Raw genomic sequence first — 25937 nt, forward strand, 5'->3', positions numbered from 1 at the left:
GGGCGTCAGACTGCTGAGGGTCAGTTTGTGAGGATGGAGAACTGGCCATTGAAATTAGTACATGGGCCGGGAGCGGTGTCAAGCTGGTAATTCCCAGCCTTTGGGAGCCGAGGCAGGCGGATCACGGAGTCAGGAGAATCGAAGTACCATCTGGCTAACACGTTGGAATACCCAATCTCTACAAAAATACAAAAAAACAGCCGGGCGAGGTGGCTGGGCGCCTGTAGTCCCAGCATCGGCAGGCCTGAAGGCTGAGGGCAGGAGAAAGGCCGTAAAACCCCGGAGGCCGGAGCTTGGAGTGAGCTGAGATCCTGGCCCCACTGCATCTAGCCCGGCGACAGAGCGAGAATCCCGTCTACAAAAAAAAAAAAAAAAAAAAGGAAATTTAGTACCATGGAGAAGCCGCAAGTGACCCCACCCTAGCCAGTCTGGGCAGAGTGCAAGGGCTGGTTTGTATGGATCTAGGTTGGAGTGCCATCAGGAAGAGCGAGCAGAGGAAATAGGAGACAGGAGTGCAAGACAGACTTTGAGGTTTTGCCGTAAAGGGGGACAGAAATGGGTCCCTTTCCCTCAACATGCTGCCAGGGCCAAGGGCCAGGCCCAGGCCTGGGAGTGGCCTTGCAGGCTTTTGATGGATGTCTCTGGGATGAGGGCCTTGCCAGGAGGCTGTTCCTGCACAAGGCCTTTGCTTGCCACAGCACAGTTCCATGCCTCATTTCGCCCCACAAGTCCATGCACTTCGCCCCGAAGCGAAACAAGCCAAACCTCAATGTGGAGCTGATGAGCACTTTGCACGGCTTTACAGGCCAAGGATGTAAAGGGTCCATCCGCTGCAACACCAAAGTCTGCCTGGCAAATCGGCTCCCACCTCAGTGCCAGCGTAAGTGTACCTGCACAACTGCGGAGCCTGGTCTCTGGTTCACAGGAACCATGGCCTCCCTCCAGGGCCAGGGAGTCCTGGTGTGTGGGGGCCCTTCATCTCCCAAGAAGACCCAGGCCCTGAACGCCTGTTGGTCCCATATCTGGGTCCCCAAGAGGTGAGTGAATGGCCGAGTCACACGCCAAGGAGGGGTGGACTGGGATCTGAATCCGGCCTGCTTGGCCCTCAACGGCCTGGTGTGCATCCTCTCAGCCAGGCTTTGTAATTCCAGATGCTTGCTGTGCCCAGACAGTTAACAGAATGAAACACGTCAGCTGGGCCAGGGGAGGAAGGAGCCTGTGGTCCGGAGCCCTGGGGACAGCTGCTGTTGTGGTCCTGCCTGGGGCAGTGTCGGAGCCCAGTGTTTTAGGAAGGAAGCCCAGGGTCAGAGTTTTAAGGTAAACCTCTCCTCATTTAGTGATTCATTCATCATTTCAGATTCTGGGGGCCCACGTGTGGCCCGTTCCTGGAAGTAAGGCTGTGGGTGGGTCCTTGGGCCCAACACTGACCCCTTTACTCCAGGAAGCCCCCTTTCCTGCCCATCATAGACAGACACAGTGGTCCTTTGACCTCCGCCTTTTCAGCCGAGCCACTAAGGACCCGTTTTGCCAGCCGTCCCGGGTTGCCGGGTGTCTGGCTTTTGCGTGCCACCCTCCACAATCTCTACTCAATGAACGACTGTGCCCACAAGATCCCTGCCCTGTGCTCTGGCGGTCTCACGTAGATCCTGAGAAATCTGTGCGGGACCAGGTTGAGGCACAGCTGGGGCTGGCCCCTTGGGGCTGGGCTGTAGGGGATGTCAGGTCAGCTGGCCTGGTAGGTTTTTGGGGAACCCCAGAGCCCCAGTCTGCCCTTGGTTACCCCACAGGCCCTTCGAGGCCATTCCCGGAGCTCCCCCTGTCCAAACTGGGTCTGTGTCGGAAGGGACCCGACCCAGCTGGAGGAAGTGGGGTGGTGGCACTACACCTCCGTGTTTCCTTCTTCCCTGCCAATGTCCCCTTGACCTGTGACTGTTTTGTGTCCCACCCGCCCTGGAGTTTTCTGAAAAGGCCCTTGGTGAGCAGACTTGACTCAGCTCCCCCTTCACAGATGGGAGAACTCAGGCCTGGAGAAGGGAGGGGCGGCTACAGGGCACTGTCAATTCCTGCTGTCCTGTCACCCATGGGTGCCTGACGTGCCCATACCCACCTCTCTCTCATGCCACTGCCCAGAGAAGGATGTCCATGCAGCCTCCAGCCCTGGCATGGGAGGAGCCGCAGCCAGCTGGGCAGGCTGGGCCGTGACCGGGGTCTCCTCGCTCACCTCCAAGCTGATGCGTGTGCACCCCACCACTGCCCCCACAGAGACCAACATTCCCCAAAGACCCACACCTGAAGGTGAGCGTCCTGGCCTGGCTGCATCAGTGGCTGAGAGGGCTGGGAGCTGCAGGCACCCAGGAACTGTTACTGTCTGACTCCCCCGGGGATGGTGAGGGGACTATAGGGGCTGGGGTAGGCTCTAGTCACCCTGTGGGCTTCCTTAGCACCCATTCTCCCCAGTAGCCCCCTTCCCCTAGCAGCCTCTGCCCTGTCCCAAGACTCCCCTGAAAGCTCAGTGAGCCTCTGCTCCCCAGGAGTTCCTGCCCCGGCTCCCACCCCTGTTCCTGCCACCCCTACAACCTCAGGCCACTGGGAGACGCAGGAAGAGGACAAGGACACAGCAGAGGACAGCAGCGCTGCTGACAGATGGGACGACGAAGACTGGGGCAGCCTGGAGGTGTGTGGGGCTGAGGGAGCCTCCCCAGGGGACCCCAGCTCAAATTCACAGGCTGCCATTCAGGGAGCTTCTGTGGGGCCTGGCTGGAGTTGGCCTGTCCTCATCTGCATAGCATCCCTGGCGCATAGGCTTCGTGGAGTGGCCATTGTAGACCAGAGCCAGCAGCAGGACCCACTCAACCCGTGGCCCCAGGGAGCAGGCTGGGCAGATGGTGCCTGGGGCATTCCCTGGACTTCCTTACTCTCACCCACACCATCCCTCTTCCCCCTCCTCCAGTGCCCACCCAGCCCTGGGGGTCAGCAAGGAGAGGCCACTCCTAGGTCTAGAACCAGACCAGTTCTGCTTGGGGGATGGGTTCAGGATGGGCTGAGGGAGGACTGGGGCTGCCCTCAGAATGGGGCAGAGCTGGGGGCCCAATTTCCCCATCTGACTGAGAGCAGCATTTTCTGGCCCCCAAGGCTGTTGGAAGAGGCATCTAGATCTCATTCCCCAGCCTCAAAGAGGGTTGAAGGCAGGCCAGGGTCAGCGTCCATTTAATATATGGGAAACAGAGCCTGAGGAGCAAATGAGGAGGAAGGCAAAAGATAGTGGCGGGGCCCGTGGCTCGTCGGACGGTGCTGGGGCCGGCTCACTTGCCCTGTAGCATGGAGGTGGCGGAGTCAGTGGGTCCCTTCCACCACTTGCAGCAGTCGAGGCCCGAGTCCGTGCTGGGCCCAGCAGGACGGACTGGAGCACTGGGGCGCCAAAGTGAGGCCGTGCTAGTCAGGTGAGACTGGGTCAGGCGGGTGTGTGTGGCGATGTGTGTATTGGGCCTTTCCTCCCTGGGGCCCCATGGGGCTACTTCCCCTTCCCGCTATTCTACAGGTCAGAACTCCGGACCACAAAATCCTCCCAAATCCCCAGCAGTCCGACTGGAGCAGCTGGGAAGTCTGAGGTCCTGGGAACAGGGCTGGCAGGAGCAAAGCTCCCAGGAGAGCCACCTCTCGAGGGTGCGGCTGGCGTCAGCGAGTATAACTGGGGTGGCCCAGAGCTCCAGCACAAGGGTGACCCCTTCGTTACCCTGTCTGCACGTCCCAGCCACTCAGGTACCCAGCATGGGTCTGGTGAGAGGGTTAAGATGGTGGGCCTCGGCCCGAAGTGGGCCCCACTGCAGCCCACACTTTTCTTTACCAGCCCGAGGAGGGAACTCCTGTGGGTGAGGGACAACTGGGAAGCCTGGAGACAGAGAGTCGTAGAGTGCTTCCCCTGGGCGGGCGAGCTAGGGTTCCCTGACCAGCTCGTCCCTACAGGGCCCCAGGCAGCACTGGCTGGAGAGCTGAGACCCGGGGGCTCCCCTTCCTAACCCAGGACAGGCCAAGGCTGAGCTGGCCCGGAAGAAGCGCGAGGAGCGGCGGCGGTGAGATGGAAGCCAAACGCGCTGGAGAGGAAAGGCGGCCAAGGGCCCCATGAAGCTGGGGGAGCCCGGAAGCTGGACTTGAACCGTGGCGTGGCGCTCCCAGCCGGCGGAGAGCCCGCCACCAGTGTATTTATTGTTACAAACATCGTGAACCGGCCGGCCCGCCAGCCATCTCACGTGTACATAATCAGAGCCACAATAAATTCTATTTCACACCACCTGTGCCGGGGCCCAGTCCTGGGAGGTGGCTGGGGTCTGGCGCCGCGCTGTGCAGCCCACGCCCACGTCAGATGTGAACATCAATTTGCTTCGAAAGCCAAGGGTAAAGAGGCACGATCTGATTTATCAGTTTCTAGGAAACACCCTCTGGGAGTAAGGCAAACAGCATCCGCCGGGGACCTTACAATCGCCCGCCAACCGGGTGGGGCCGGTAGGGGCGCCACGGGTCTCAAGGCGCAGGGAGGGTCTGCGGGCCCCAAGGTCCCTGGTTCTGAGCCCCAAGTCAGGGCAGAAGTGAGGCCGAGCTCGCAGAAACCCCTCAGTGATCACCGAGGACTGGGCCGAGGGCGGTGTCAGCGGCGGCGCTGGGGAACGCAGGCCCCGTGCGGGCGGCTGCGCGCGAAGCCGGCTTTGCAGACGCAGCGGAAGGAGCCGCTGGTGTTCACGCAGCGCTCGCTCTTGCACAGCAGACCACGCTGGTTCAGCTCTCGGCACTCGTCGATGTCTGCAGGTGGGGCGACAGGTGCGGCTTCGCTGAGCCTCCAGGCGGCTCCGCTGAGCCTCCAGGCGGCTCCTCACCACCGGCCCCTCCCTTGCCCCAACCCAAAGCCCTGCTCACCCACGCAGCGGGCGCGGGAGGCGTCGAGCTGGAAGCCGCCGGGACACTCGCACACAGCGCCGCCTGGCCGCGGCACACAGCGGCCACTCACGCAGCGACACTCGTCCGAATCCTCCTCTGAACTGTCCTCATCTGCGTGGCCCAGGACAATACGGCCTTCAACACTGACCCCCCCGCCAAAGGCTACCAACCCCGCCACGGCCCGTCCCGGCAGCACTCACCTCTCGGGGGCTTCCCCAGCAGCAGGGGGCTCGTGTCCCAGAAGGAATTGCTCTCGCTCTGCGATGTCGGGCACTGGGACCCTGGGAGGAGCAGAGCTGGTCAGTGACGCTGGGTCCCCAGGCCCTGGCCCCCATCCTCACTCCTGGCCAACTCCTCCCTGACTGCCTTACCCGCTCCGCGCGGCGGGCACGGGCGGCACTGGGCGCCCCAGCCGCGGCCCTGGCGGCAGCAGCAGTCGTCGAAGGTAAGGGCAGGCCCGGCCTGGGGGCCCGCGCACATGCCATCCTCTCCGCGCTGACTCCAGCACACGTCGCGCCGCTCCGGGGCGCGCTCTGTGGACAGCACCTGGCATCAGGGAGGGGCCCAAGGCAGGGACCGCCCGCCTCCGCCCCACCCCACCAGCGCGGGAGCCACATGACGGACAGGGCCCTGGCCGACCCTCGCCCTCACCGGCCGGGCTCTCGGGGAGCTGGCAATCGCGGCCGGAGGGCCCGGGCACCCAGGGCGGGCGACACTCGCAGCGGTAGGAGCCCGGCAGGTTGACGCAGCGGCCAGGGCGGCAGGCTGCCGGGTCCTGACACTCGTCCACGTCTACGAACAGCGAGGGGGTGGGTGGGAGCCGTCACAGCTCGGCCCGGGCCCCGCCCCTCCCATGTACCCCACTCCCCAGCCCGGGCCTCACCCATCTCTTCCGGGCTCAGGCACTGGCGCTGCGCGGGACTGTACTCGGCCGGAGGCGTGCAGGCACAGCGGTAGCCGCCGCGCGTGTTCTCACACACTCCGTTCCGGCAGTTGGACTCGTCCAGGCACTCGTCCACGTCTGCAGGGAGGAAAAGCGTGGGTGGTAGGGGCAGGCCCGGGATGGGCGGGTTGGCGCGTGTCTCCCTGCCGCTTCCCCACGGCCGCCAGGGGGCTGAGCTCACCCACGCATTCCAGCAGGTTCCCGTCGTAGTAGAAGCCCTGCTTGCAGTAGCACTCGTAGCCAGGCTGTGTGTTCACGCACTTGCCCTCCTTGCAAATCTCCGCCCCGAACAACATGCACTCGTCGATGTCTGAGGGGTGACAAACAGTGGCCGCTCCGGTCCCGCAGCCGCGGCCGGGAGGCGTAGGCTGGGCTCACCCCGCGGGGGTGGGAGTGGGGCCTACCAGAGGGGCGGGGCCGGTGAGGAGAGGAAGGTGGGGCTTACCCGGCGCGGGCAGCTGACCCAGCGAGCCCCGGCGGGATCCCGGCAATCCCAGCCCGGGGTGAGCGGGCGCGGGGCGGGCGGAGCGGCGGGGCGCTTACCACGGTGGGCTGGGATGCCGTAGTTGACGATGTTGTTGTCCTGGGTGTAGCCCTTTCCGTCTGGGCAGAGGCTGTGGAACTCAGCTGCGGAGGCAGAGCGGCCGTGGGGAGGGAAGGGGCAGGACTGAGCGCGCGCGTGGGTTTAGGGCTGCAGCCCGCCGCCTATTTCCCAACTGCCAGGGGGCGCCATTTCCCACATTTGGCTTCCAGACGAAGAAACTGAAGATCTGGGAAGGGGCCTGCCCCGCTCCTGACCTGAGCTGTAGACCGGGCAGGGGTAGATTTCGCAGTGGTCGCCCCAGCCGGCCCCCAGCGAGCAGCAGCACTCCTGCTGGGTGACGTTGGTGGCCAATACACTGTCGCAGAACACTGTGTCATCGAAGTTCAGGTAGCACTCCTTCTTGTGGTGGGGCTGCTCCACCTCTGAGGGGTGGAGGGCAGCTCAGGGTCGTGCACAGATCCCCTTGGCCCTGTCCACCCTGCCCACCCACCACAGCTCTTTCCCCCCACCTTCCCTGGCTCCCCTCAGTCTCCTCCTGAGAGCTGGCTCTGTTCTCAACGTGGTGTTCTGGGCCCTTCATGGTCTGGCCCCACCAGACTCCCTCAGCCAAAAGGGATTTCTTCTGGTTCCCCAAATTCAGGAGGATGAGGCCAGGACACATCTCTGAACCCCAGCTGCAGCTCAGGGGAGTTGTCCAGTCCAAGGGAGGCGCTAGGAGGATACTCACCCTCACAACCGTGCTGGTCCTGGGTGGGAGTGAAGCCCTCATCGCAGACACACACATAGGAGCCCTGAAGGTTCTTGCAGGCCCCGTGGGGAAGGCACAGGCCTGGGTCCTGGGTGCACTCATCTATGTCTAGGGGGCAAGAGTAGCGCAGATGGAAACCCAGCCCCTCTTTCCCTGGGGCTGCACCTCAAGGGCCTCATGCAAGTTCAAAACCTGAATTTCCACTTTGGTTTCAAAGTATGTACAGCAGGAAGTCTGCTGAGCCTGTGCATGTGTCTGAATGTGCATGTGGACATTCACCGCTGTCCTTCATAACACCTTCAGTGGCTCCCACTAACCTTACAAGACCTAAAGGTATCGGAAGCCCAAATGGAAAGGCCTCAAATGCCACTAAACTCAGTTTGGCATTTGAGGCCTTTCGAATTGAGCTTCGGATACCTTTAGGTCTCATCACGCCTTACTCTAGACCACCCTCCACTCCCCAACTCTGTGCTCAGGGCACCCTCCCCTCCTCTGTAAACGTAACTAGCTCCTTCCAGATCTCTGTGCTTTGCAATTACTGCTCTTTGGTCCTGGAATGACTTCTCATGCCTTGCCTTTCCCATGCCTTGCCTTTCCCGTGCCTAGGGAACTCCTACTTACGTTTTGGTCCAGTTCAGTCCAGTCCAGCATTCACCTCCCCATTGCAATTAATCATTAGTCCATACCTTTCTTGACACCCAGGACCCTGAACTGTCAGAATCAGTTTACATGTCGGCCTCCCCTAGCTGGGAGCCCTGGGTGATTGCTGATTACCTAGTACAAAGCACAGAACCTGGAAAATAGTAGGTGCTCAATAAACTTTTTTTTTTTTTTTTTTTTTTGAGATGGAATCTCACTCTGTTGCTCAGGCTGGAGTGCAGTGGCACAATCTCGGCTCACTGCAACCTCCACCTCCTGTGTTCAAGCGATTCTTCTGCCTCAGCCTCCCGAGTAGCTGGGACTACAGGTGCGCGCCATCACGCCCGGCTAATTTCTGTATTTTTAGTAGAGACAGGGTTTCACCATATTGGCCAGGCTGGTCTCGAACTCCTAACCTCATGATCCGCCCGCCTCAGCCTCCCAAAGTGCTGGGATTACAGGCGTGAGCCACTACCCCCAGCCTGAGCCACTGCACTCAGCCTAAACTTTTGTTGGATGAATGCATGTATGGGTGAGTTGATGGGGAAGACCAATACATTAATATCTGTAAAGAGCTTAACAGAGTGCCTGGCACATAGTAAGCACAACAACAGCACTAACTGTCATGTTTACTGTGATCATTGTTATTCTAGGTGAAAGACTGGAAGGCTGAGCAGATGGATGGGTGGGTGAGTGGAAGGATGGATGGAAAGATGGATGGATGGAAGGAAGGAAGGAAGAAAAGAAGGAAGGAAGGAAGGAAGGAAGGAAGGAAGGAGGGAGGTGCTTCCTGAGGACCAGGTTTCCTCTTGGGGAAAAGAAATGTTCTGGAACTGGATCGAGGTGGGGGTGCACAACACTGTCAAAGTACTACATGTCGCTGAACTGTACACTTTTACAAAAGTTAAAATGATAGATCCTGAATTTTATCTCAATTAGGAAGGAAGTGAGGAGGGGAGGGAGGGGAGGGAGGAAGGAATAGAGACAGGCCACAGTGTATTTAGGGAATTACTGCTCCCTGTCACATCCCTCAGGAACTCTCAGTCCCCCATACCTTGGCATTTCCTGCCACCCACCAGCCGATGCCCCTGGGGGCAAAGACATCTGTAGGAGCCATTGGTATTGATGCAGTCACCCCCAATGCAGGCTGCAGGGAAGTCACACTCATCAATGTCTGTAGGGGATGGAAGGGGTGGAGACTCTCAGGGACTGATCACCACCCCTGACCTGAGGCAGCCAGAGATTTCCCCCAGAGCCCTGGGTCAGTCCCACGCCTCCATGCCCCAGCTGAGATCTGGATTAGGACTGGACCCTGGGGGGTGGGGGTCCTGGGGTAGGGAGGCACAGGTCAGCACCCGAGCTCTAAGATCCCTCACCCTCGCAGTGGCTCCGGTCCCTGGACAGATGGTAGCCAGAGAGGCACTGACACTGGAAAGATCCTGGCGTGTTGGTGCAGATGCCATTGTCACACACGTCCCCAGCCTCACACTCGTCCACATCTGCAGGGCACAGGGGGTATCAGAGGACCAAGCTGGGAGGTCTTGGGTTTCTACTACTCTTTTCTCACTTCTACACATGGCCTGGAGCACCAGAGCTGAGGCCAGCAGCACTCCGAAGCACAGGTCTCACCCTGCTTCTGGGTGGCACATGGTACCCTGGTGACCAGGCCGGTGCTGCCAGGGTCCCTAGGCCAGGTCTGATGCTAAAGAGCCTCCCCAGCCTCCCCCAGCCTTTCTCCCTGCCCTAGCCGCTTTCACTGCTGCTCCCATCCTTCCCTCACCTGCCATGGCTCCCTTTTTCCCAGGTGGATAAACTCCCTATCCCTGTCCTTTCCACTTTCTCCTGCTCATGAGGTAAAGGAACTTGACCCTCCCCTAGGACACACTTTCCTGAGGCCTCTTTGGTGGAGCCGGTTGTTGCCCACACCCCAGACCCCTCCAAGCCACGGCTCTGCCTCTGAGGTGCCGCTGGCCTCCTGCAGCCTCAGCCCTCCTGTGGCTGTCAGCATCCACCTTCCTCGCTCCTCCTGCTCTGTTTTCCTCTCCATCCTGGGAGTTTCAAACATCCGTGTGGACAACCAGTTCAGCCTCTGACCTCACATTCCTGGATCTCTCGGCTTCCATGACCTTCCCCTCACTCTCAGGATCCCAAGGGGATTTCGTCACTCAGATCTGCTCCACCCTGGGGCCCTCAGAGGCTGCCTGCTTTCCACGGTTCTCAAGTCCTCACTTCCACCTTCCCTCTCACAGGGCCTGGTGGCCTCCCTCTCAGTCCTCTGAGCTTGCCTAACACCCTCAGACTCTGACAGTTCCCAGCCGGAGCCCAGGGCTCATCATGCCTAGGACTCCCGTCCCTGATCCATAAACACCTCTCCTTCCTCCTCACTGGTCTGGCAATGCCCAGTCTGTGGTCAGAGCTGTGGCCTGTGGATCCTGGGTGTAGGGTGGGATTGGAGCAGCCACCAAGCTGAGCATACTGGGCCAGAGCCACACACTTCAGCCTCAGTCCAGCAGAGCCTCGTGTGGGTGGCACCTCCCTCTCTGACTCCTCTCCAGCTTTGACTTCCACAAAGCCCCTAGGCAGCCCCGTGCCCTGGGGCATTTCCAAATAGCCACTGTTCTCCTGAGTCCCCTACTCAACCCAGGCCCTTCACTGTGTATTGAGAGAATTAAGGGTAATCACCCTTAACCCATGGAACATCGTTATCTACATCCATTCCCCTCCTGCTCCTGTTACAGCAAGAGATGTCCTTCCCCTGTCCACAGCCAGCTGCCCACTGGCTCTCCTCCCTCCTCTCCTGACCCTGATGCCCTTGTCTCCTGGTCCACTTTCCTGGCATCACCTCCTCAGCCTATACCAAAGTCCCACTTAGGAAGAGCAAGAGTCCCCAGGTCTTGTTCTTCCTCACTTGCTGCCCACATATCCTGGCCTCTGTCCCCATCATATCCCAAAAGCTACCCTGCCAAGGCCACCAAGGACCTTCTTGCCAAGGAAGGCATCACTAGAATTTCCATGTAGGATTAGGGGGCAGACCCCTAAGTCTTGTTCTAAGACTTGTTGTCTCACCAGTTCTTATTTTACAAGAACCTCTCTACTGCACTTAGCTCATCCTCCTCCTTCGCTGGAAATATGTCCTCCCCAGCTTCCCAGATGGTGCCCCTCAGGTGCCCCTACTATCCCTCCCCCACCATCTCCTCCAACTCCTTCCCCAGCCTGCCTCTGAACTGTCAGTGTCCACAAGGCTCTGCTAGATGATCTGCTTACCCAACCCACCTTGGGTTGGCTAAGCAGGCCCACCCAAGACTCCATAGCTGCCCTGGTCCATGGTCCATCATTCCAGGTGGGTATGCTGGCATCTCCTGCTGAGAGGCATGAGCCACTCAATTTGTCCATTGTGGAGCTCAGCATTTTCCCTCCCAAATATGCTCACTTCTGAGGACCCATTCCCAGTGAGCAGCACCACCCCCTCACTCACCCAAACCAGAAACGGGGAGGGGTCGTTACCACCCTCGCTTTCACTTGACATCTAGTTAAAAAACCCAGGAGGTCTAACATTTCTCCAATACCATCGTCTCATGGCCATGCTGAGGCCACCACTCATCCTGTCCACCACTGTCTCTGCCCTAAGTCTCTCCAACAGACCTCCAGCTACCCTCACAATCAGCAGCCAGGAACGTTCTAAAACGAATGACAAATCTTGTCACTCTTGCACTTAAAATGCTTCAGGTGAACACCTGAGTGAAGCACAACCTCCCAGGCAGGAATTAGGGGGCCCTCCAAGGGATGGGGATCTGCCCCTCCCCAGCCGGCCTCAGCCCCCATACCCGGGTCATTACTTACAGTTCCCCAACACCCCACCCTCTGTCTCACCTCTGATCTGCCAGTGCCAGCCCCTGTACCTGGCATGCTGTTTCTCTCCTACTCCTTTCTTGCCTAATTCCTAGTGATTCTTTTTTTTTCTTTTTTCTTTTTTTTTGAGACGGAGTCTCGCTCTGTCACCCGGGCTGGAGTGCTGTGGCCGGATCTCAGCTCACTGCAAGCTCCGCCTCCCGGGTTCACGCCATTCTCCTGCCTCAGCCTCCCGAGTAGCTGGGACTACAGGCGCCCACCACCTCGCCCGGCTAGTTTTTTGTATTTTAGTAGAGACGGGGTTTCACCAGGTTAGCCAGGATGGTCTCGATCTCCTGACCTCGTGATCCGCCCGTCTCGGCCTCCCAAAGTGCTGGGATTACAGGCTTGAGCCACCGCGCCCGGCCCTAGTGGTGCCTTTCTTGGCAAGGTTCGTTGAGAAAATGAATGAGCAGAGTCACCTGGGGATGAATGAGCTACCTTCCACCCACTGTTTACAGACAGCGTGACCCGCTCCCTGGCTTCAGCGCGTGGAGCGCTGCGGGGGCCCGGGGCTGGGGTGCTGGCGCTCACCCACGCAACTGCGGCCGTCGGGCGCGGGCGCGTAGCCCTGGGCACAGGTGCAGCGGAAGGAGCCCGGGAGGTTCTCGCACCAGCCAGGCGAGCAGGGGCTGCCCTCGGCGCACTCGTTCACATCTGCGGCGGAAAGACCTAGCCTCGGACTCTGCCCCACCGGAAGGCGGACCGCGCACCCCTCGGGGATGTGGGTCTCTTCCTCCCGGGAACGCGGGGTTGAGCGGGCAGCGTCTACTCTCGGAAGGCCCCGCCCCCAGACGCCAATCACCACCGCTAGCCCCGCCCCGCCCCCAGCGGAGCCAGACTGGGGGAGGCACCCGACAGCCCCACCCACTAGCATCCAGGCCCCGCCCTCACCGCGACAGGCCCCGCCCCCCTGACTGCGGTAGCCGGGTTGACAGGCGATGCACTTGAAGCTCCCGGGCTTGTTCTCGCATTTGCCATCCGGGCAGGAGCTCGGGTCCCGGCACTCGTCGATATCTGCAGGGGAGGGAGAAGGAAGAGGACCCATCTGGGGACAACGTGGGTGGCCCGGCTCCCAGCGTCCACAGCAGGGCCTTCCTCCCACACAAATCTACGAGGCTCCCGGAACCGCAACCTCTGAGAGGCCCAGAGCTGAGCATACAGGCCGGGTGCGGTGGCTCACGCCTGTAAATCCCAGCACTTTGGGAGGCCGCGGCGGGTGGATCACCTGAGGTCAGGAGTTCCGAGACCAGCCTTGCCAACATGGTGAAACCCCGTCTCTACTAAAAATACAAAAATTAGCTAGGCGTGGTGGCAGATGCCTGTAATCCCAGATACTCGGGAGACTGAGGCAGGAGAATCGCTTGAACCCGGGAGGCGTAGGTTGCAGTAAGCCAAGATCTTACCACTGCACTCCAGCCTGGGCGACAGGGATAGACTCCGTCTCAAAAAAAAAAAAAAGAATGCAGGCTCCCCAGGCCCACCCCAGGTGGGGAGACAGCTAAGGAGCCCCTTCTTTGATCTGAATGGGGTCCCCTCACCTTCGCACACAGGAGGCCGGGAGGCTTTGAGCCGGTAGCCGGGATAGCAGTTGCACTTGTAGTGACCGGGAAAGTTGATGCAGAAGCCGCCGTCGCCACACAGGTGGGGCTTGGCGCATTCGTTCAGGTCTGTGCGGGAGGAAGGGGCCACGAAGCGGGTGTTGGAGGTGGCGGGCGTGGGGTGGGGATTACACGGCAGTCTGGAGGAGAGCCTGTCCCACCCAGGGCCGCCCCCGCCCTGGCGGTGCTCACCCACGCACGAGCGCCCCCCGGCGCCCACATGCAGGCGGTAGCCGCGGTTGCAGTGGCAATTGTAGGAACCGCCGGTGTTCATGCAGATGCCCCTGCCCGGGCCACAGGGCTCTGCCTCGCACTCGTTCACGTCTGAGAAGAACCGGTAGGCCGAGAAAAGTCAAAGGAAGCGTCACTATCTAGGGTCGCCCGCCCTCCGCTACCCACCTGCACGCCCGCTGCCTGCCCCGCCCTCACCCACGCAGTAGCGATGCTGCGGATGTGACCGGTAGCCCGGGTTGCAGTGGCAGGAGTAGTCTGGGGGGCCCGGGACGCACTCTCCGTGGCCACAGATGTTCTGGTTCAGTCGGCACTCATCAGTCTCTGCGGGCATGGCCAGGTCAGGGGACGGAGCAGGGAGCGCTCACCTTATGTCAAATCCCCAGGGCAGACCTTAACACCCTAGTCACACATGCCCTCAGGTTCCTGTAAGCCCATACTCCAACTCCAGGATGTCCTATTTCTCTATGTTAGATAACCCCAGTATCAAGACCCCAGAAAGCTCCAAACCAGGACTCCAGGCCCCTGACTTCCTTATCACCCCACACCCAGGCCGCAATACTTCCATTCCTAGTTCACTCCAAGACCCTGACCCCGGTCACCTCAAACCAAACCACATCCCCTCAGGGCCCCTCAGCAGTCCCAGTACTCCCACCCAAGGGACTAAAACCCCTTTCTCCCCAGTCACCTCAACACCTTAACCTCTATAGCCTCAGTCACACCAATATCCTCTAGCCCAGTGACTCCAAAAGCCCTTGCCCCAGGGACCCGACCCCCCTATTCCAGAAGGGTTGATTACCCCCCTCCCAGGACTAGCAGTAGCTGGTTTCTTGGGAATCCTAACTAGTGCCAGAGTTGCGCACAGGCGCTCAGATCCAGGAACCCTCCCTCACTCTCTTTGTCACCAAGCCCAGGACTCCCTGCCTCCAACATCTCCCTCCTTTGGATCCTCACTGCTCACCAGTTTCATTCCCCACACCCCTTCCCCCTCACCCCTGCCATGCAGCCTGGGCCATGACAGTGAACTCTGCTGTGCCCCAAACCCACCTGGCCAGTGGGCTTTGCAGGCGGTTCTCTTTGCCTGGAGTACCTCTCCTTAGGCTTCCTTAACAGCCCCTCCTTTGAGAGGCCTTGTCCACATTCCCAGTTCCCCCAAGAACAGCCATCTCCCACTTGAGCTCTCACCCCAGGAGCTCATGGAGGATCAGGGTTTCAGTTGGATTGGCAGTTCCCTTGTGGTTTTGAAGCCCACACAGGCATGGGCTTGAATGCAGTTCAGTTGTGTGACCTGGGGTAGGTTACTGAACCTCTCTGAGGCTCAGTTTTTTCATCTGGAAAATGAGGCTAATAATGCTCACTTCGCAGAGTATGAGAAAGTTAAATGGTATGTAGAACGTAAAACTCTTCAGACAGTACCTGGCACAAAGGGACTGCTCAGTCTGAGCTAGCAATTATGATGCTCAAAATCCTGCAGACACCACCCACAGCCTCTGGCATCAAACTCAAGCCTCCTGACAAGGCTCCATGCACTGGACTTCCCTTGGTTCAGAGACACTGGCCTGTGTGTGGGTTCTCCCTCCTCCACCAGTGTTTCATGCTTCCATACCTTTGCCTGAACTTAATTTCCCTTGTGATATCCTTTTCCCAAGCTGAATGCCCCTCCCTTCCTCACTTCTCTGGCACTTCTAACCTTTCTTTCTTTTCCTTGCTTCCTTCCTTCCTCCCTCCCTCCCTCCCTCCCTCCCTCCCTCCCTCCCCTCCCCCTGCCCCCTCCCCTCCTTCTCTTTTTCCTCTTCCTTCCTTCTCTCCCTCTCTCTCTCTCATTCTCTCTCTCTGTTTGAGACGGAGTCTCGCTCTGTCGCCCAGGCTGGAGTGCAGTAGCGCCATCTCTGCTCACTGCCAGCTCTGCCTCCGGAGTTCACCCCATTCTCCTGTCTCAGTCTCCCGAATAGCTGGGACTACAGGCGCCGGCCACCACGCCTGGCTAATTTTTTGTGGTTTTAGTAGAGACTGGGTTTCACTGTGTTAGCCAGGATGGTCTCGATCTTCTGACCTCGTGATCTGCCCACCTCGGCCTCCCAAAGTGCTGGGATTACAGGTGTTAGCCACTGTGCCTGGCCTCTTTCTTTCTTTCTTTTTTTTTTTTTTTGAGATGGAGTCTCACTCTATCACCAGGCCGGAGTGCAGTGGCACGATCTTGGCTCACTGCAACCTCCATCTCCCGGGTTCAAGTGATTCTCCTGAGTAGCTGGGACTACAGGTGTGCACCACCATGCCCAGCTAATTTTTTTTTTTTTTTTTTTTTTGTATTTTTAGTAGAGATGACGTTGCACCACATTGGTCAGGATGGTCTTGATCTCTTGACCTTGTGATCCATCCACCTCAGCCTCCCAAAGTGCTGGGATTACAGCCATGACCCACTGCACCCTGCCACGGTTTCCCAGTTTTCACGGGAAAACTTCCCAGGCAAAAAAAAAAAAAGAGCCAGCCATGGTGGTGTACATCTGTAATCCTGGCACTTTGGGAGACCAAGGCTGGAGGATCACTTGAGCCCAGGAGGTCAAGGCTGCAGTGAGCCATGATCGTGCCACTGGACTCCAGCCTAGGTGACAAGGTGAGACCCTGTCTCAAAAAACAAACCAAACAAACAAAAAGAAAGAACCCAAATAGTTCTTGAGCACCTACTATGTGCCAGGCACTGTTGATGTGCTGGGGATACTGCATGAACAAAAACAGACAAAAATTTCCTGTCTTTGTAGAGCAGACAGGCAACAAGTCAATCAATAAATAGAATCTCTTATGTCTTATAAATGCTATTAAAAAATAAATCAGGGTCGGGCGCAGTGGCTTACGCCTGCAATCCCAGCACTTTGGGAGGCCGAGGCAGGTGGATCACGAGGTCAGGAGATTGAGACCATCCTGGCTAACATGGTGATACCCTGTCTCTACTAAAAATACAAAAAAAAAAAAAAAATTAGCCGGGCGAGGTGGCGGGCGCCTGTAGTCCTGGCTACTCAGGAGGCTGAGGCAGGAGAATGGTGTGAACCCGGGAGGCGGAGCTTGCAGTGAGCCGAGATCGCGCCACTGCACTCCACCCTGGGCGACAGAGTGAGACTCCATCTCAAAAAAAGAAAAAGAGAAAATAAATCAGAGTAGAAGGAAGGAATTCTGAGGGTTGTGATAATAAGTAGGGTGGCAATGAGAAGGCTTTCTGAGCAGAGTTTGAAAGATGGTTATGGGCTGGGCACGGTGGTTCACGCCTGTAATCCCAGTATTTTGGGAGGCCGAGGCGGGCGGATCACAGGTCAAGAGATCGAGACCATCCTGGCCAACATGGTGAAACCCCGTCTTTACTAAAAATACAAAAAAAAATTAGCTGGGCGTGGTGGCGCATGCCTGTAATCCCAGCTACTCGGGAGGCTGAAGCAGGAGAATCGCTTGAACCCGGGAGGCAGAGGTTGCAGTGAGCCGAAATTGCGCCACTGCAGTCCCACCTGGCGACAGAGTGAGGCTTCGTCTCAAAAAAAAATAAATAAAATAACAAACAAAGAACAATAACAAAAAAAAAAAAAAAAACAGGGAAACCTGCTAGACAAATTCTAAAAGACCTGCAACACTCGTAAGTATTTGTTGAAGGAATGAACTCCGTCAGAATGGGCTCACCACCATGCTACCTGGATCGGTTAGGGCAGTGAGATTTCTGGTGCTCAGGCTTCCCCAGTGCTCAGCCCTGGATAAACGCTAGCCTGTTAGCGCTAGGGAATGCCTGGGGGCGGGAGGGGAGGAGAGAAAACCAAACTGGGGGCGTGGCCTATGCAGGGCGTGGCTTTGCTGGGCGGGCCTTACCTGTGACCTGAGTGGGAGCGATCTCGACGGCGCTGCGGGAAGGAGGCAAGTCCGGCAGGAACCAGCGCATGGTCGGGGGTGAGGGACGGGAGATCAGCTCTGCGGGCGGCAGTGCACTCTGGTCAGAGACGACAGTGACTGAAGCCTCCCTTTCCACTTCAGTCTTGGCCTGGCGCCCCACCCCAGCTTGATTGTCCCTGAGTACTTAAACTGTGAACTCCCCGCCCACCCAGTGATTTAGCCCTTGAGGACTCATCCCTACAGAGCCCAGCTCACCGGGGTAGGGCCGGGCAGGAGACGTGGTGGCAGTTGGGTGGCTCTGCTGCACTGACCGCTCCTCACTCACTGGCTGCGGGTGACAGCAGCATGAGCCCTCCTGTCCCTCGCCTGCCCGCCCCTCCCATCTGGGTTCTCGTACTCACTGAGTCCATGGTCACCCCTAAAAGGGAAGAAGATGGGGCCATGAAGTGTTGGGGTGGGAGAAGGGAGTCAGATCTGAGATCAGCAGCTGAGTATTTGTAGTTAGGTTCTCTGGGAATTCAACAATCATGTCTCCAGGTCAAGGGTCAGGGGTTAGATTCTGTGGTTAGGGTGTGTTTGCATAGTAGTCACATAATCAGGTTGATGGGCCTTGGGTTACAGGTCAGGCTGTAGAAGGCTTAGGAGGTTATAGCTCAGGGTCAAATCTCTGGGTCGGGGTCAGAGGGTCATGTGGGAGGTCAGTGGATGGGTGAGGGATAAGGAATTGGGGGTTAGACTGTGAGGTCAGATCTGTGGATCAAGGGTCAAGGGGTCAAGCCTAGGGACTTGGCATGGGTCAGGGATCAGAAGGTGTCAGGCTAGACCTCTCTCCTCCTCTGTGTCCTCAGGTGGTGGAGCCTGGCTAGGGCTCTCCGGAAGCTGCTGGGGCTTGGGTGGCCCGTCAGGGTGCAGGAAAAGGGAAAAGTCGCTTTCGCCCTGAATGGTGAGCGTCTGGTGGGAGGTGAGAATGTGGTATCCCTTCCCAGCTGGGCAGATCTCCTTGAACGCAGCTGCAGTCAAGACAGCAGACACAAAAGTGAGCATTTCCTGGACAGGTGCATGGACCTATGAACCCCTAGCCCTGCGTAATCCTGACTCACCGGTGCCATCTGCCGGGCAGCGCTGACACCGTGCGCCCCAGGCCTTGCCGACACTGCAGCAGCAGAGCTGGCGGGTGAGGCGGGTGGTCAGTGGATGCTGGCACTGGTGCTCGGGGCTCACCAGGCGGAAACACAGGCTCTTCTCCTCCGGTTTGTCTGCTGCAGGGGGCAGTGGGGGGCATGGGCTTCTGAGCCTGCACATTGCCCACGTCCCTCTGCCCAGCTGCTGCAGACCTTGCCTCTCCGGCCCAGACAACCCTTGATCGATCCCCATGTGGTCTCTGACCCCATATGATCCTGAACTCATGTGACCCCTGAAACTTATGTGACCACTGATCCCACTGACTCCCGATTCTAGCTATCCTGGACTTCACCACTCCTACTCACCAAGCCTATGATCTGCATGACCCTGGCTCTGTGTAATCCCTGACCCCATGTGACTGCTAATGGCAGATCTCATGTGACCCCAGACCCCGCTGACCCCTGATCCTATTGGCTCTGAGCCTTGTTCCTCCTGCAGTCAACCCTTAACCCCACTCTGATCTCTTGTGATCTCTGATCCTTGCTCCCACCCATGCCTTGTGACCTCCCAGGAATCTGAGCCCCAGTCTCACCAATGCACTGTGTACGGGAGGGGCCTAAACTATGGCCAGGTGGGCAGACACAGCGATAAGAGCCAGGGTTGTTGAGGCAGTCACCATGGCGACACACACCCGGCATTGCACACTCGTTGATGTCTGTGGTAAGTGGAAGTTTGGCCCCTCTGGTCTGGGGCCATGGGGTGACAGCAGGCTGCTCCGAGAAACTCAGGGTCTTGCCCCAGCCCCGCCTCCTCTCTCACCCACCTTGGGACCCTCCCCACCCCCAGTAATGGTTGGTCTACCCCTCCAGCCCACAGAATCTCCTAGCTGGCCATACCCTGGCAGTGGGTGCTATTGAGCCTCTTGTAGCCCTGGGGGCAGTCAGCGCCCACTTCCCCACGTACAGGCCCTGGCTTCTGCACTCCTGTGTCTGCAGAGAGACGATAGCTTGGCATGGGAGGGTGAGAAGGGAACTGGGGAGGGGCACAGCAGATGTAGAGAGGAATCTGGTGATGTGGGGACTCCCACTGCAGGGATGGGTGGGGTGGGTGGGGAGGGGCCACCAGATGGGGAACGCCCCTCTGAGCCCAAGCACTCACACTGCAGCTGGGGGCACTTGTGGCACTTGCTCTGGCCCCAGGCGGTGCCGATGCTACCGCAGCAGTCTTCCTGCTTGGTGAGGCCGGGGAGGGGGTTGCTGCCACACTAGGGGAAGGAGGGGGAGGGGAGGTGGTGTCACAGAGCACCCCACCCCCGCGCCGCCTGTTGGGGTTGGGTCTTTCTTTTCCTCTTCCCCTGCCCCTCAGTTTTCTGCTATCCGGGTGAGTTGGGGCAGAGCAACCCTGAGAGAAGGAAAGGCCCATCGCGACTGTGAATTCACTCACGGGCTGCTTGGGCAGAGTGTCCTGGAAGCAGCGGCCCAGGGGCTTCTGGGTGGGCGGCCGGGGATGCGAGGGCTTGGGGTGCGGCAGCAGGTGCTGGGAGGGGGCCGCGCCCTCGGCGTTCGGGCTCTCAATGCGGTGCACCTGGACCGAGGCCTCGGGCGGGTGATGGACGCGCACATTCACCACGGGGGGCGGGGCCTGCACTGGAGGCGGGCGCGGTGTCCTCAGGGCTGTCCGCACCGCGCCGCGGGTCACCGCGCTGAACTCTCCAGGGCTGACCTTGCCCTGCCCCAGCCACCCTTAGTGCCCACCCACTGGCGACCTTCCCGGGTTTGCTAGTCGCCTGGTACCTTCTGCTGAGATCTGTCCCGGGCCTAGGGGCACCAGGAAGGCTGCGTGCTGGGCAGGGGGCCCCTCCCCGGGCCCAGGAGGGTCGGCGATCACCTGGACGGCGTAGATGGCGTGCTTGCTGGCCACAGAGTCGCCCTCCGGAGCCAGGGGCGGCAGCGCCCCTGTGGACAGGGCCCCCGCCCTGCTCAGGCCGGGACCTGAGCCACCGGTACCCCCGCTGGCTCCTCCTGCGGGCACCTGGCAGAAGCGCCCAGTGAAGTCTGGGGGACACAGGCACTGGTTTCGCGAGGAGCACTGGCCGCCGTTCATGCAGGGGAGAGGGCACACCACTGGGGAGAAGAGGGGGGTCAGGCCCTCACCCACATCCTGTCTCTTTCCCCTCCTCCCTACTTCCTTGCCACCCACTGGCTCTGTCCTCTTGGGAAGTCAGGTTTTGAGATACATCCTACACAGGGAAACTGCCCTCTCTAGGTTCCCCAACATCCTTACACCCATGTTGGGTTCTGGAGTCTCAAGTCAAGGACTTGAATCCTCGCTAAGCCATGTGCCAGCTGTGCCATCCTGAGCAACTCACGTCTCCTCCCTGTGCCCCAGCGTCCTCATCTGTAGAGATGTGTGGGTTAGATGAGGTAAGGGCTGTACAAATGCTTACCCTAGGGCCTGATACACAAAGGGTACTTAATAAGTGGTGGCAAGTAATTATGGTGATCTGGCTTTCCCCTTGGGCCTTCCAAAGGTATTGGCTCTGTCCCTGGCACCTCCTCCCCTTCTCCCCTAAACCCTTCCCTCCTTCAGGCCTCAGCCCTCTCTGCCTGCTCTCCACCCTCTCCCTCTTCACCATCCTGGGGCCCCCACCTCATCACTGCCAAAGATGTCCACATCTCAAGACACAGAAACAGCCCCCAACCTTTCCAGGGCTCTCTTGAGCACCGCTGTCCAGGACATACTGTCAGAAGTCAGTATCCTGCCTCCCCACCTCCTCTTCACCTGGCCACCAGGCATCCACAGCTGAGCCCCCATGGCTCCATCCCTCCTGCTCTCCCCTGCCCAGTTACAGCCTCTAATGTCCCATGAACCTGCCTCCCCTCTTCCCTAGGGTCACTGCTCCTGCCCTGGCTCAGGCCTGGCCACCCAGACCCCTCCTTGGCTTCCAGCCTCTCCTGCTGGTCCAAGTCTCAGTGTCCCAGAGAAACTTGCCTCAGGCAGAAGCTCACTCCATGGCCCAGAACTTTTTCAGCCCATCCCCCTCTGCTCCTTCCCTGTGCACCGCACACCCCAGGACCCATCTCCCTCTTGCAAATGTGCCTGCCTCCTGCCTCCTGGCCTCATTCATGCCCTTCCCTCCACAACAAGGCCCCACGTCCCCCACTCTACATATGCAGATTTCATCCTTTCCAGCTCAGTGTCTCCACCAGGAGGGAGCCTTTCCTCCTATCCCGCCCACCTGAGCTCCCTCTCCTGCCTTACCACCCACTGGCCAGCACTGCCTGGCACCTGCTTGTCTGTCTGCCTCCTTATAGAGGGTACTCTGGAAGGCAGGGCCAGGCTGGCCTCAGCTCTGGGTCCCACAGGGGATTTGGGGGAATGAATGAAGGAGTGACTGAGGGAGGGAGAGGATGGGACCTTTGTCTGTTTCTGTCCCATACTCACCTTCGACCCATGCTACTACCAGCCTTGGGACTCTGACTCATCCCAAAACCCCAGCCCCTCTCCTGCCCACCCCATGGCTGCCCTCACTTCCCAGGGCAGGAGGGCAGGAGGGCGGGGGTACTGCTCTCCTGGATGCCAGAAGGGCCTCACAGGGACAGCCCACATCCATGGCCCTCAGGGTCAGGCTAAGCACATCCCAGCCCAGCCCATCCTGCCTGGCCTCCTGGGGCCAGACCTCACAGAGCAGAGGGGTGTGTCCTGGGCTGGGGGAGGTAGGACTCTCTTTTTCCTGTCTCCCAGTGAGTCACTCATAGCGGTGAGAGTGACCTCCCAATGACACCCGCCCACTGTGGCCTGGGCACCGAGCCTGGGGGATGTGGGCAGCACAGATGGAGACAGCAGCCTGGGCAGGATGGCCAGGGAGCCTGGGAGATGGACACACATACACTCACACCCACAGTCCTCATCACATACACAGAGACTCATCCTGACACCAACACAGGTTCACATAAACATCCCCATACACTTGGCCGGGCGCAGTGGCTCACGCCTGTAATCCCAGCACTTTGGGAGGCCGAGACAGGTAGATCACTTGGGATCAGGAGTTTGAGGCCAGGTTGACCAACATGGTGAAACTCCATCTCTACTAAATACAAAAAATTGGCCAGGCGTGGTGGCGCATGCCTGTAATCCCAGCTACTTGGGAGGCTGAGGCAGGAGAATCACTTGAACCCGGGAGGTGGAGGTTGCAGTGAGCCAAGATTGCACCATTGCACTCTAGCCTGGGCAACAAGAGCAAAACTCCATCTTAAAAACACAAAAACAAAAACATTCCCACACACTAACAGCGACTAGAGAAACAACCCAAGACAACACAAAGACGGGTACTTCACAGTGTGCCACGCCATGCCCATGGCATGACCCCAGACACGGGCAATATGCACAGACACACGCACGCACACCCCATGTCATGACAAATGTGAGCCACATGAGTGGGGTTCTTTAGCTCTGTGAGTGGGTGAGTGAATACAGGAATGTGTAAGAGGGGCTGTTTTGCTGGTGCCATCATGGGCCTGGCCTAATTACCCTGCCAGGAGGGTAATTACTGCTGGGACACCTCCCTGAGCCTGGCCCACAGGGCCTAGCAGGAGGATGACTGAGCCCCAGGCCTGACCCGTTGAAGAGAGATGCCAGGGAAGGGGTGGGCTCCAAACTGAACTGGGAAGGTTGTAGGGGCTTGGGGGAGGATGAGGGGGACCCTGAGGGCCTCCAAGGCAGGATGTCAGGAGCTTATGGGGAGGCATTGGAAAAGGAAAGGCTGAGAACCCCAAACTAGTCCCTACCTTCAGGCCTGCACCCTACTTTTAGGCCTCAATACTCTACCTTCTCAGACCTTGCCAGTAACCAGCTCCCATCCCCAGCCCTGACCTTAGCTCCTCCTCCCAAGGAATGCAGGTGTCTACTCTGGCAGGCCCTACTTTAGACATTTTGTAAAGACTTTTCTTGTTTCTTCCAGCAAGTCTGCTTCTTGGGGGAATATTTATCCCTTCTCTGAGGCTTCCTGTCCCCGGCTCACATTCCTCAAAAACCCTGTGTGCTCCTGTTCAGAACTCAGCACCTTCTGGGAAGCCAGTGTCATCCAGGACCTCTGCATTTCCCCACCCCTTAGGCCCCAAACCTAATGCAAAGCTTCAAAGTCCAGGCCTCCATGCAGCCCTCCAACTCTGGGCCCCAGAGTTCCAGCCTCCCAAGTTCTCTGAGGCCCCTGGGCCCCCAGGTCCCCGGATCTCTGCCCTTTATACCCTCAGCCCCCAGTCTCTTAAGGCCAAGACCCCACTAGCTCTCCCATCGAGCCTGGTGCCTGTTCTTCCCCTGCCCCCAGTCGTGCCCCCGGCCCTCACCCACGCGGAAGCCGGAGCCCGTGAGCGTGTCTGTGCTGTGGCCGTTCTCTCCGATGAGCGTCATGTTGGAGCCCTGCTGACAACTGTCCCGACACTGGCCCTTGAGACAGGTCCGCTTGCAGATCACCGGCGCAAAGACCACCTTGAAGCGCTCGCGGGCCAGCGCCCCGCCCCCGCCTGCGACCCGCTCGCCGGNCAGGGGCCAGGCCGCCAGCAGCCCGTCGGGGCCCGGGCATCCGGGGCCGCAGGACCCGGGGGAGGGGGGGCGCACCCGGGCGGGGCGAGGGGCCCGCGCCCGAAGGAGTTAGAGGGCCGGGAGCCCCAGGAGAGGGTAGGGGACAGCGAGGGAGGGCAGCGGAGGAAGCGGGCAGGAGGGGACCGCGGGGGCCCGGCGGGAGGCTCGGAGATGGAGACTGGACCGCGGGGAGCGCAGAAACTTCCTAGCCCCAGGACGAAGCCTAGCCCAGGCCCCGAACTCAGGCAGGAGCGAGGAGGCCGGAGCAAGTTGAGGCGGAGAGGAGGAGCGAGGGAGAGGAAGGCCGGGCGGCCGGCCCGCTCCGCGCCTCCCCCTGGCCGGGCTCCTCTCCCGCGGCCGCCGGGAGGCAGGGAGCGCGCGGGGAGGGCGCAGGGAGAAGTGAGCAGTTGTTTTCCCTGGCTGGAGAGCTGCGCGGCGGCAAGGGGGGGCTGGGACGCTGGCCCCGGGCCAGGGACACAGTTTTTTTTTGTTGTTTAAAGCGTCGTCGCTGCCTCCTGGAGAAGCGAGGGTGTGCAGGCGGGCGGAGGCTGGGGGGGCGGGGCGGGGACCGTCCCCAACCCAGATGCCCGCCCCCGCCGGAACCCGCGGCAGCGCTGGGCCCTTTCCAGAGGGCCCTCACCTGGGACTGTCGGGCCGGCAGTGGATTCCTCCGGGCGGGGCAGGGAGGCCTGTGTAGGGCGAGATACCGTGGCTGAGGGAGAGAGGTGGCCCTGCCGGGTCACACTGACGATGGAGGCCGGGTGGGGCCGGGGCCCAGGCCTTCCAGCTCTTTCCCAGCCTCCCTTGCAAACGTGGGGGTCTCAGGGCCCCAAAGTCACTTCTTATTAGTGCTGATCCAATCCCCTCTGAGGAAAGGGCTCAAGGGTGGGGACAGCCTTTGGCCAGGGCTCATGGAGGTCCCAGGAAGAAGTCTGTGGGGTCCAGAAGAGGAGCAGAAAGAACAAAGCTAGAACCCAGCTTCCCTGCCAGCCCCCTCTGAATGGCTTCCTGGTGCCCACCCTGCCACCTCCCCCCTTTCCCTTCGTCTGGCTGTGCTGGCGGGGCTGGCTCTGGGCCTCAGACACTCTGGAATCGCCAAGGTCTGAGCTCAGGGCCTGGCCCCCTTCCCAGGCTAACAGCCGCGAGGAGGGGGGTACTGTTCAAGGGCCCAGGGGCTAGAGAGGCGCACAGCAGAGCCCCAGGGCAGAGGCTGGCAGTGGCTGGGGGTGGGGGTCTTGAGTTTGGCCATGGCTGGAGAGGAGCATAGTTCCAGACCAGGCTTGTCCACTGGTCTGGAAGGAAAGGCTGCAACGTCCGGGGCCTCAGGCCTTACTGTAGGGCCTGCCAGGAGACCCCAGGGTTTAGTCTCTGACTCACAGAACTCAGCAGGAGGCGGGGACGGCTAGGGCACATCCAGGAAGAGCGCTGCCAAGTCAGGGCGGCACCGGACCCTCTCCCGGACAGCACCCGGGCAGCAGTCTAATTGGGGGGAGGAGGTTCAGGGACTCACTTTCAGGCACACCTGTCCAAGGAACTCTCAGTTTTTACTGTGAGCATAAGTTGATGTGGGTAGCTTCAGGAGGACCCTTAGTAAGTCCAGTCTGGTGGTGCAGGGCTGGGACAGGCAATCACAGGTTCCCAGGGATCCCTGCTGCCGGAATCCAGGAGGGAGTGTGAGGGGCAAGCCCCTGCTTCTTGGGGCCCTGGTCCACACTGAGGCGGGGAATAATGCTAGGTGCTGACCACCTGCCAGGCACAGGGCTGAGCATTGAATACTCATTTTTTCCTAACACTCATCTGAATCTGTCCCGACCCTGCCTAGAGCTGGCTGTGGCTCACCGTGGA

General features: G+C 59.6%; 1 protein-coding gene and 1 pseudogene across 4 annotated transcripts; one reads left to right on the forward strand and one right to left on the reverse strand.

Annotated features, from left to right (window-relative positions):
• The first annotated feature begins 732 nt into the window (after window positions 1-732).
• On the forward strand, window positions 733-4446 carry LOC108542272 (N-terminal kinase-like protein; annotated as a pseudogene).
• Window positions 4394-24160, reverse strand: LTBP3 (latent transforming growth factor beta binding protein 3). 4 transcript variants are annotated; one of them, XM_017893921.1, is made up of 28 exons: window positions 23858-24160; window positions 20306-20635; window positions 19956-20158; window positions 19671-19776; window positions 19409-19501; window positions 19105-19227; window positions 18491-18649; window positions 18215-18400; window positions 17792-17808; window positions 17646-17718; window positions 17370-17468; window positions 13722-13847; window positions 13485-13616; window positions 13233-13361; window positions 12586-12708; window positions 12226-12348; window positions 9180-9302; window positions 8858-8977; window positions 7144-7272; window positions 6671-6838; window positions 6416-6499; window positions 6054-6182; window positions 5813-5950; window positions 5581-5721; window positions 5301-5462; window positions 5130-5210; window positions 4909-5040; window positions 4394-4794 (listed from the first exon to the last, which is right to left on the reverse strand). In XM_017893921.1, the coding sequence occupies exons 1-28, from the start codon at window positions 23919-23921 to the stop codon at window positions 4643-4645; spliced, it is 3645 nt and encodes a 1214-aa protein (XP_017749410.1). In that variant the 5' UTR covers window positions 23922-24160; the 3' UTR covers window positions 4394-4642. The 4 variants fall into 4 exon arrangements, with proteins under 4 accessions (XP_017749410.1, XP_017749419.1, XP_017749393.1 ...); XM_017893930.1 differs by lacking the exon at window positions 5581-5721; XM_017893904.1 differs by lacking the exon at window positions 19105-19227 and having other exon boundaries at window positions 23858-24052.
• Between the last annotated feature and the right edge of the window lie 1777 nt (window positions 24161-25937).

Source organism: Rhinopithecus bieti, unplaced genomic scaffold (assembly GCF_001698545.2).
Source record: "Rhinopithecus bieti isolate Rb0 unplaced genomic scaffold, ASM169854v2 scaffold_1017, whole genome shotgun sequence".
In the NCBI taxonomy this organism is placed as follows: domain Eukaryota; kingdom Metazoa; phylum Chordata; class Mammalia; order Primates; family Cercopithecidae; genus Rhinopithecus; species Rhinopithecus bieti.

What these genes read in the sequence shown, in the direction of transcription:
- LTBP3 (XM_017893921.1), bottom strand. Translation starts at nt 23,921, where the DNA reads ATGACGCTCATCGGAGAGAACGGCCACAGCACAGACACGCTCACGGGC. An exon ending in CCGGCCTCCTGTGTGCGAAG is followed by an intron (nt 12,709 to 13,232) that starts GTGAGGGGACCC and finishes CCTCCCCTGCAG; the next exon opens with ATATCGACGAGTGCCGGGAC. An exon ending in CTCCCGCGCCCGCTGCGTGG is followed by an intron (nt 4,795 to 4,908) that starts GTGAGCAGGGCT and finishes CCCCACCTGCAG; the next exon opens with ACATCGACGAGTGCCGAGAG.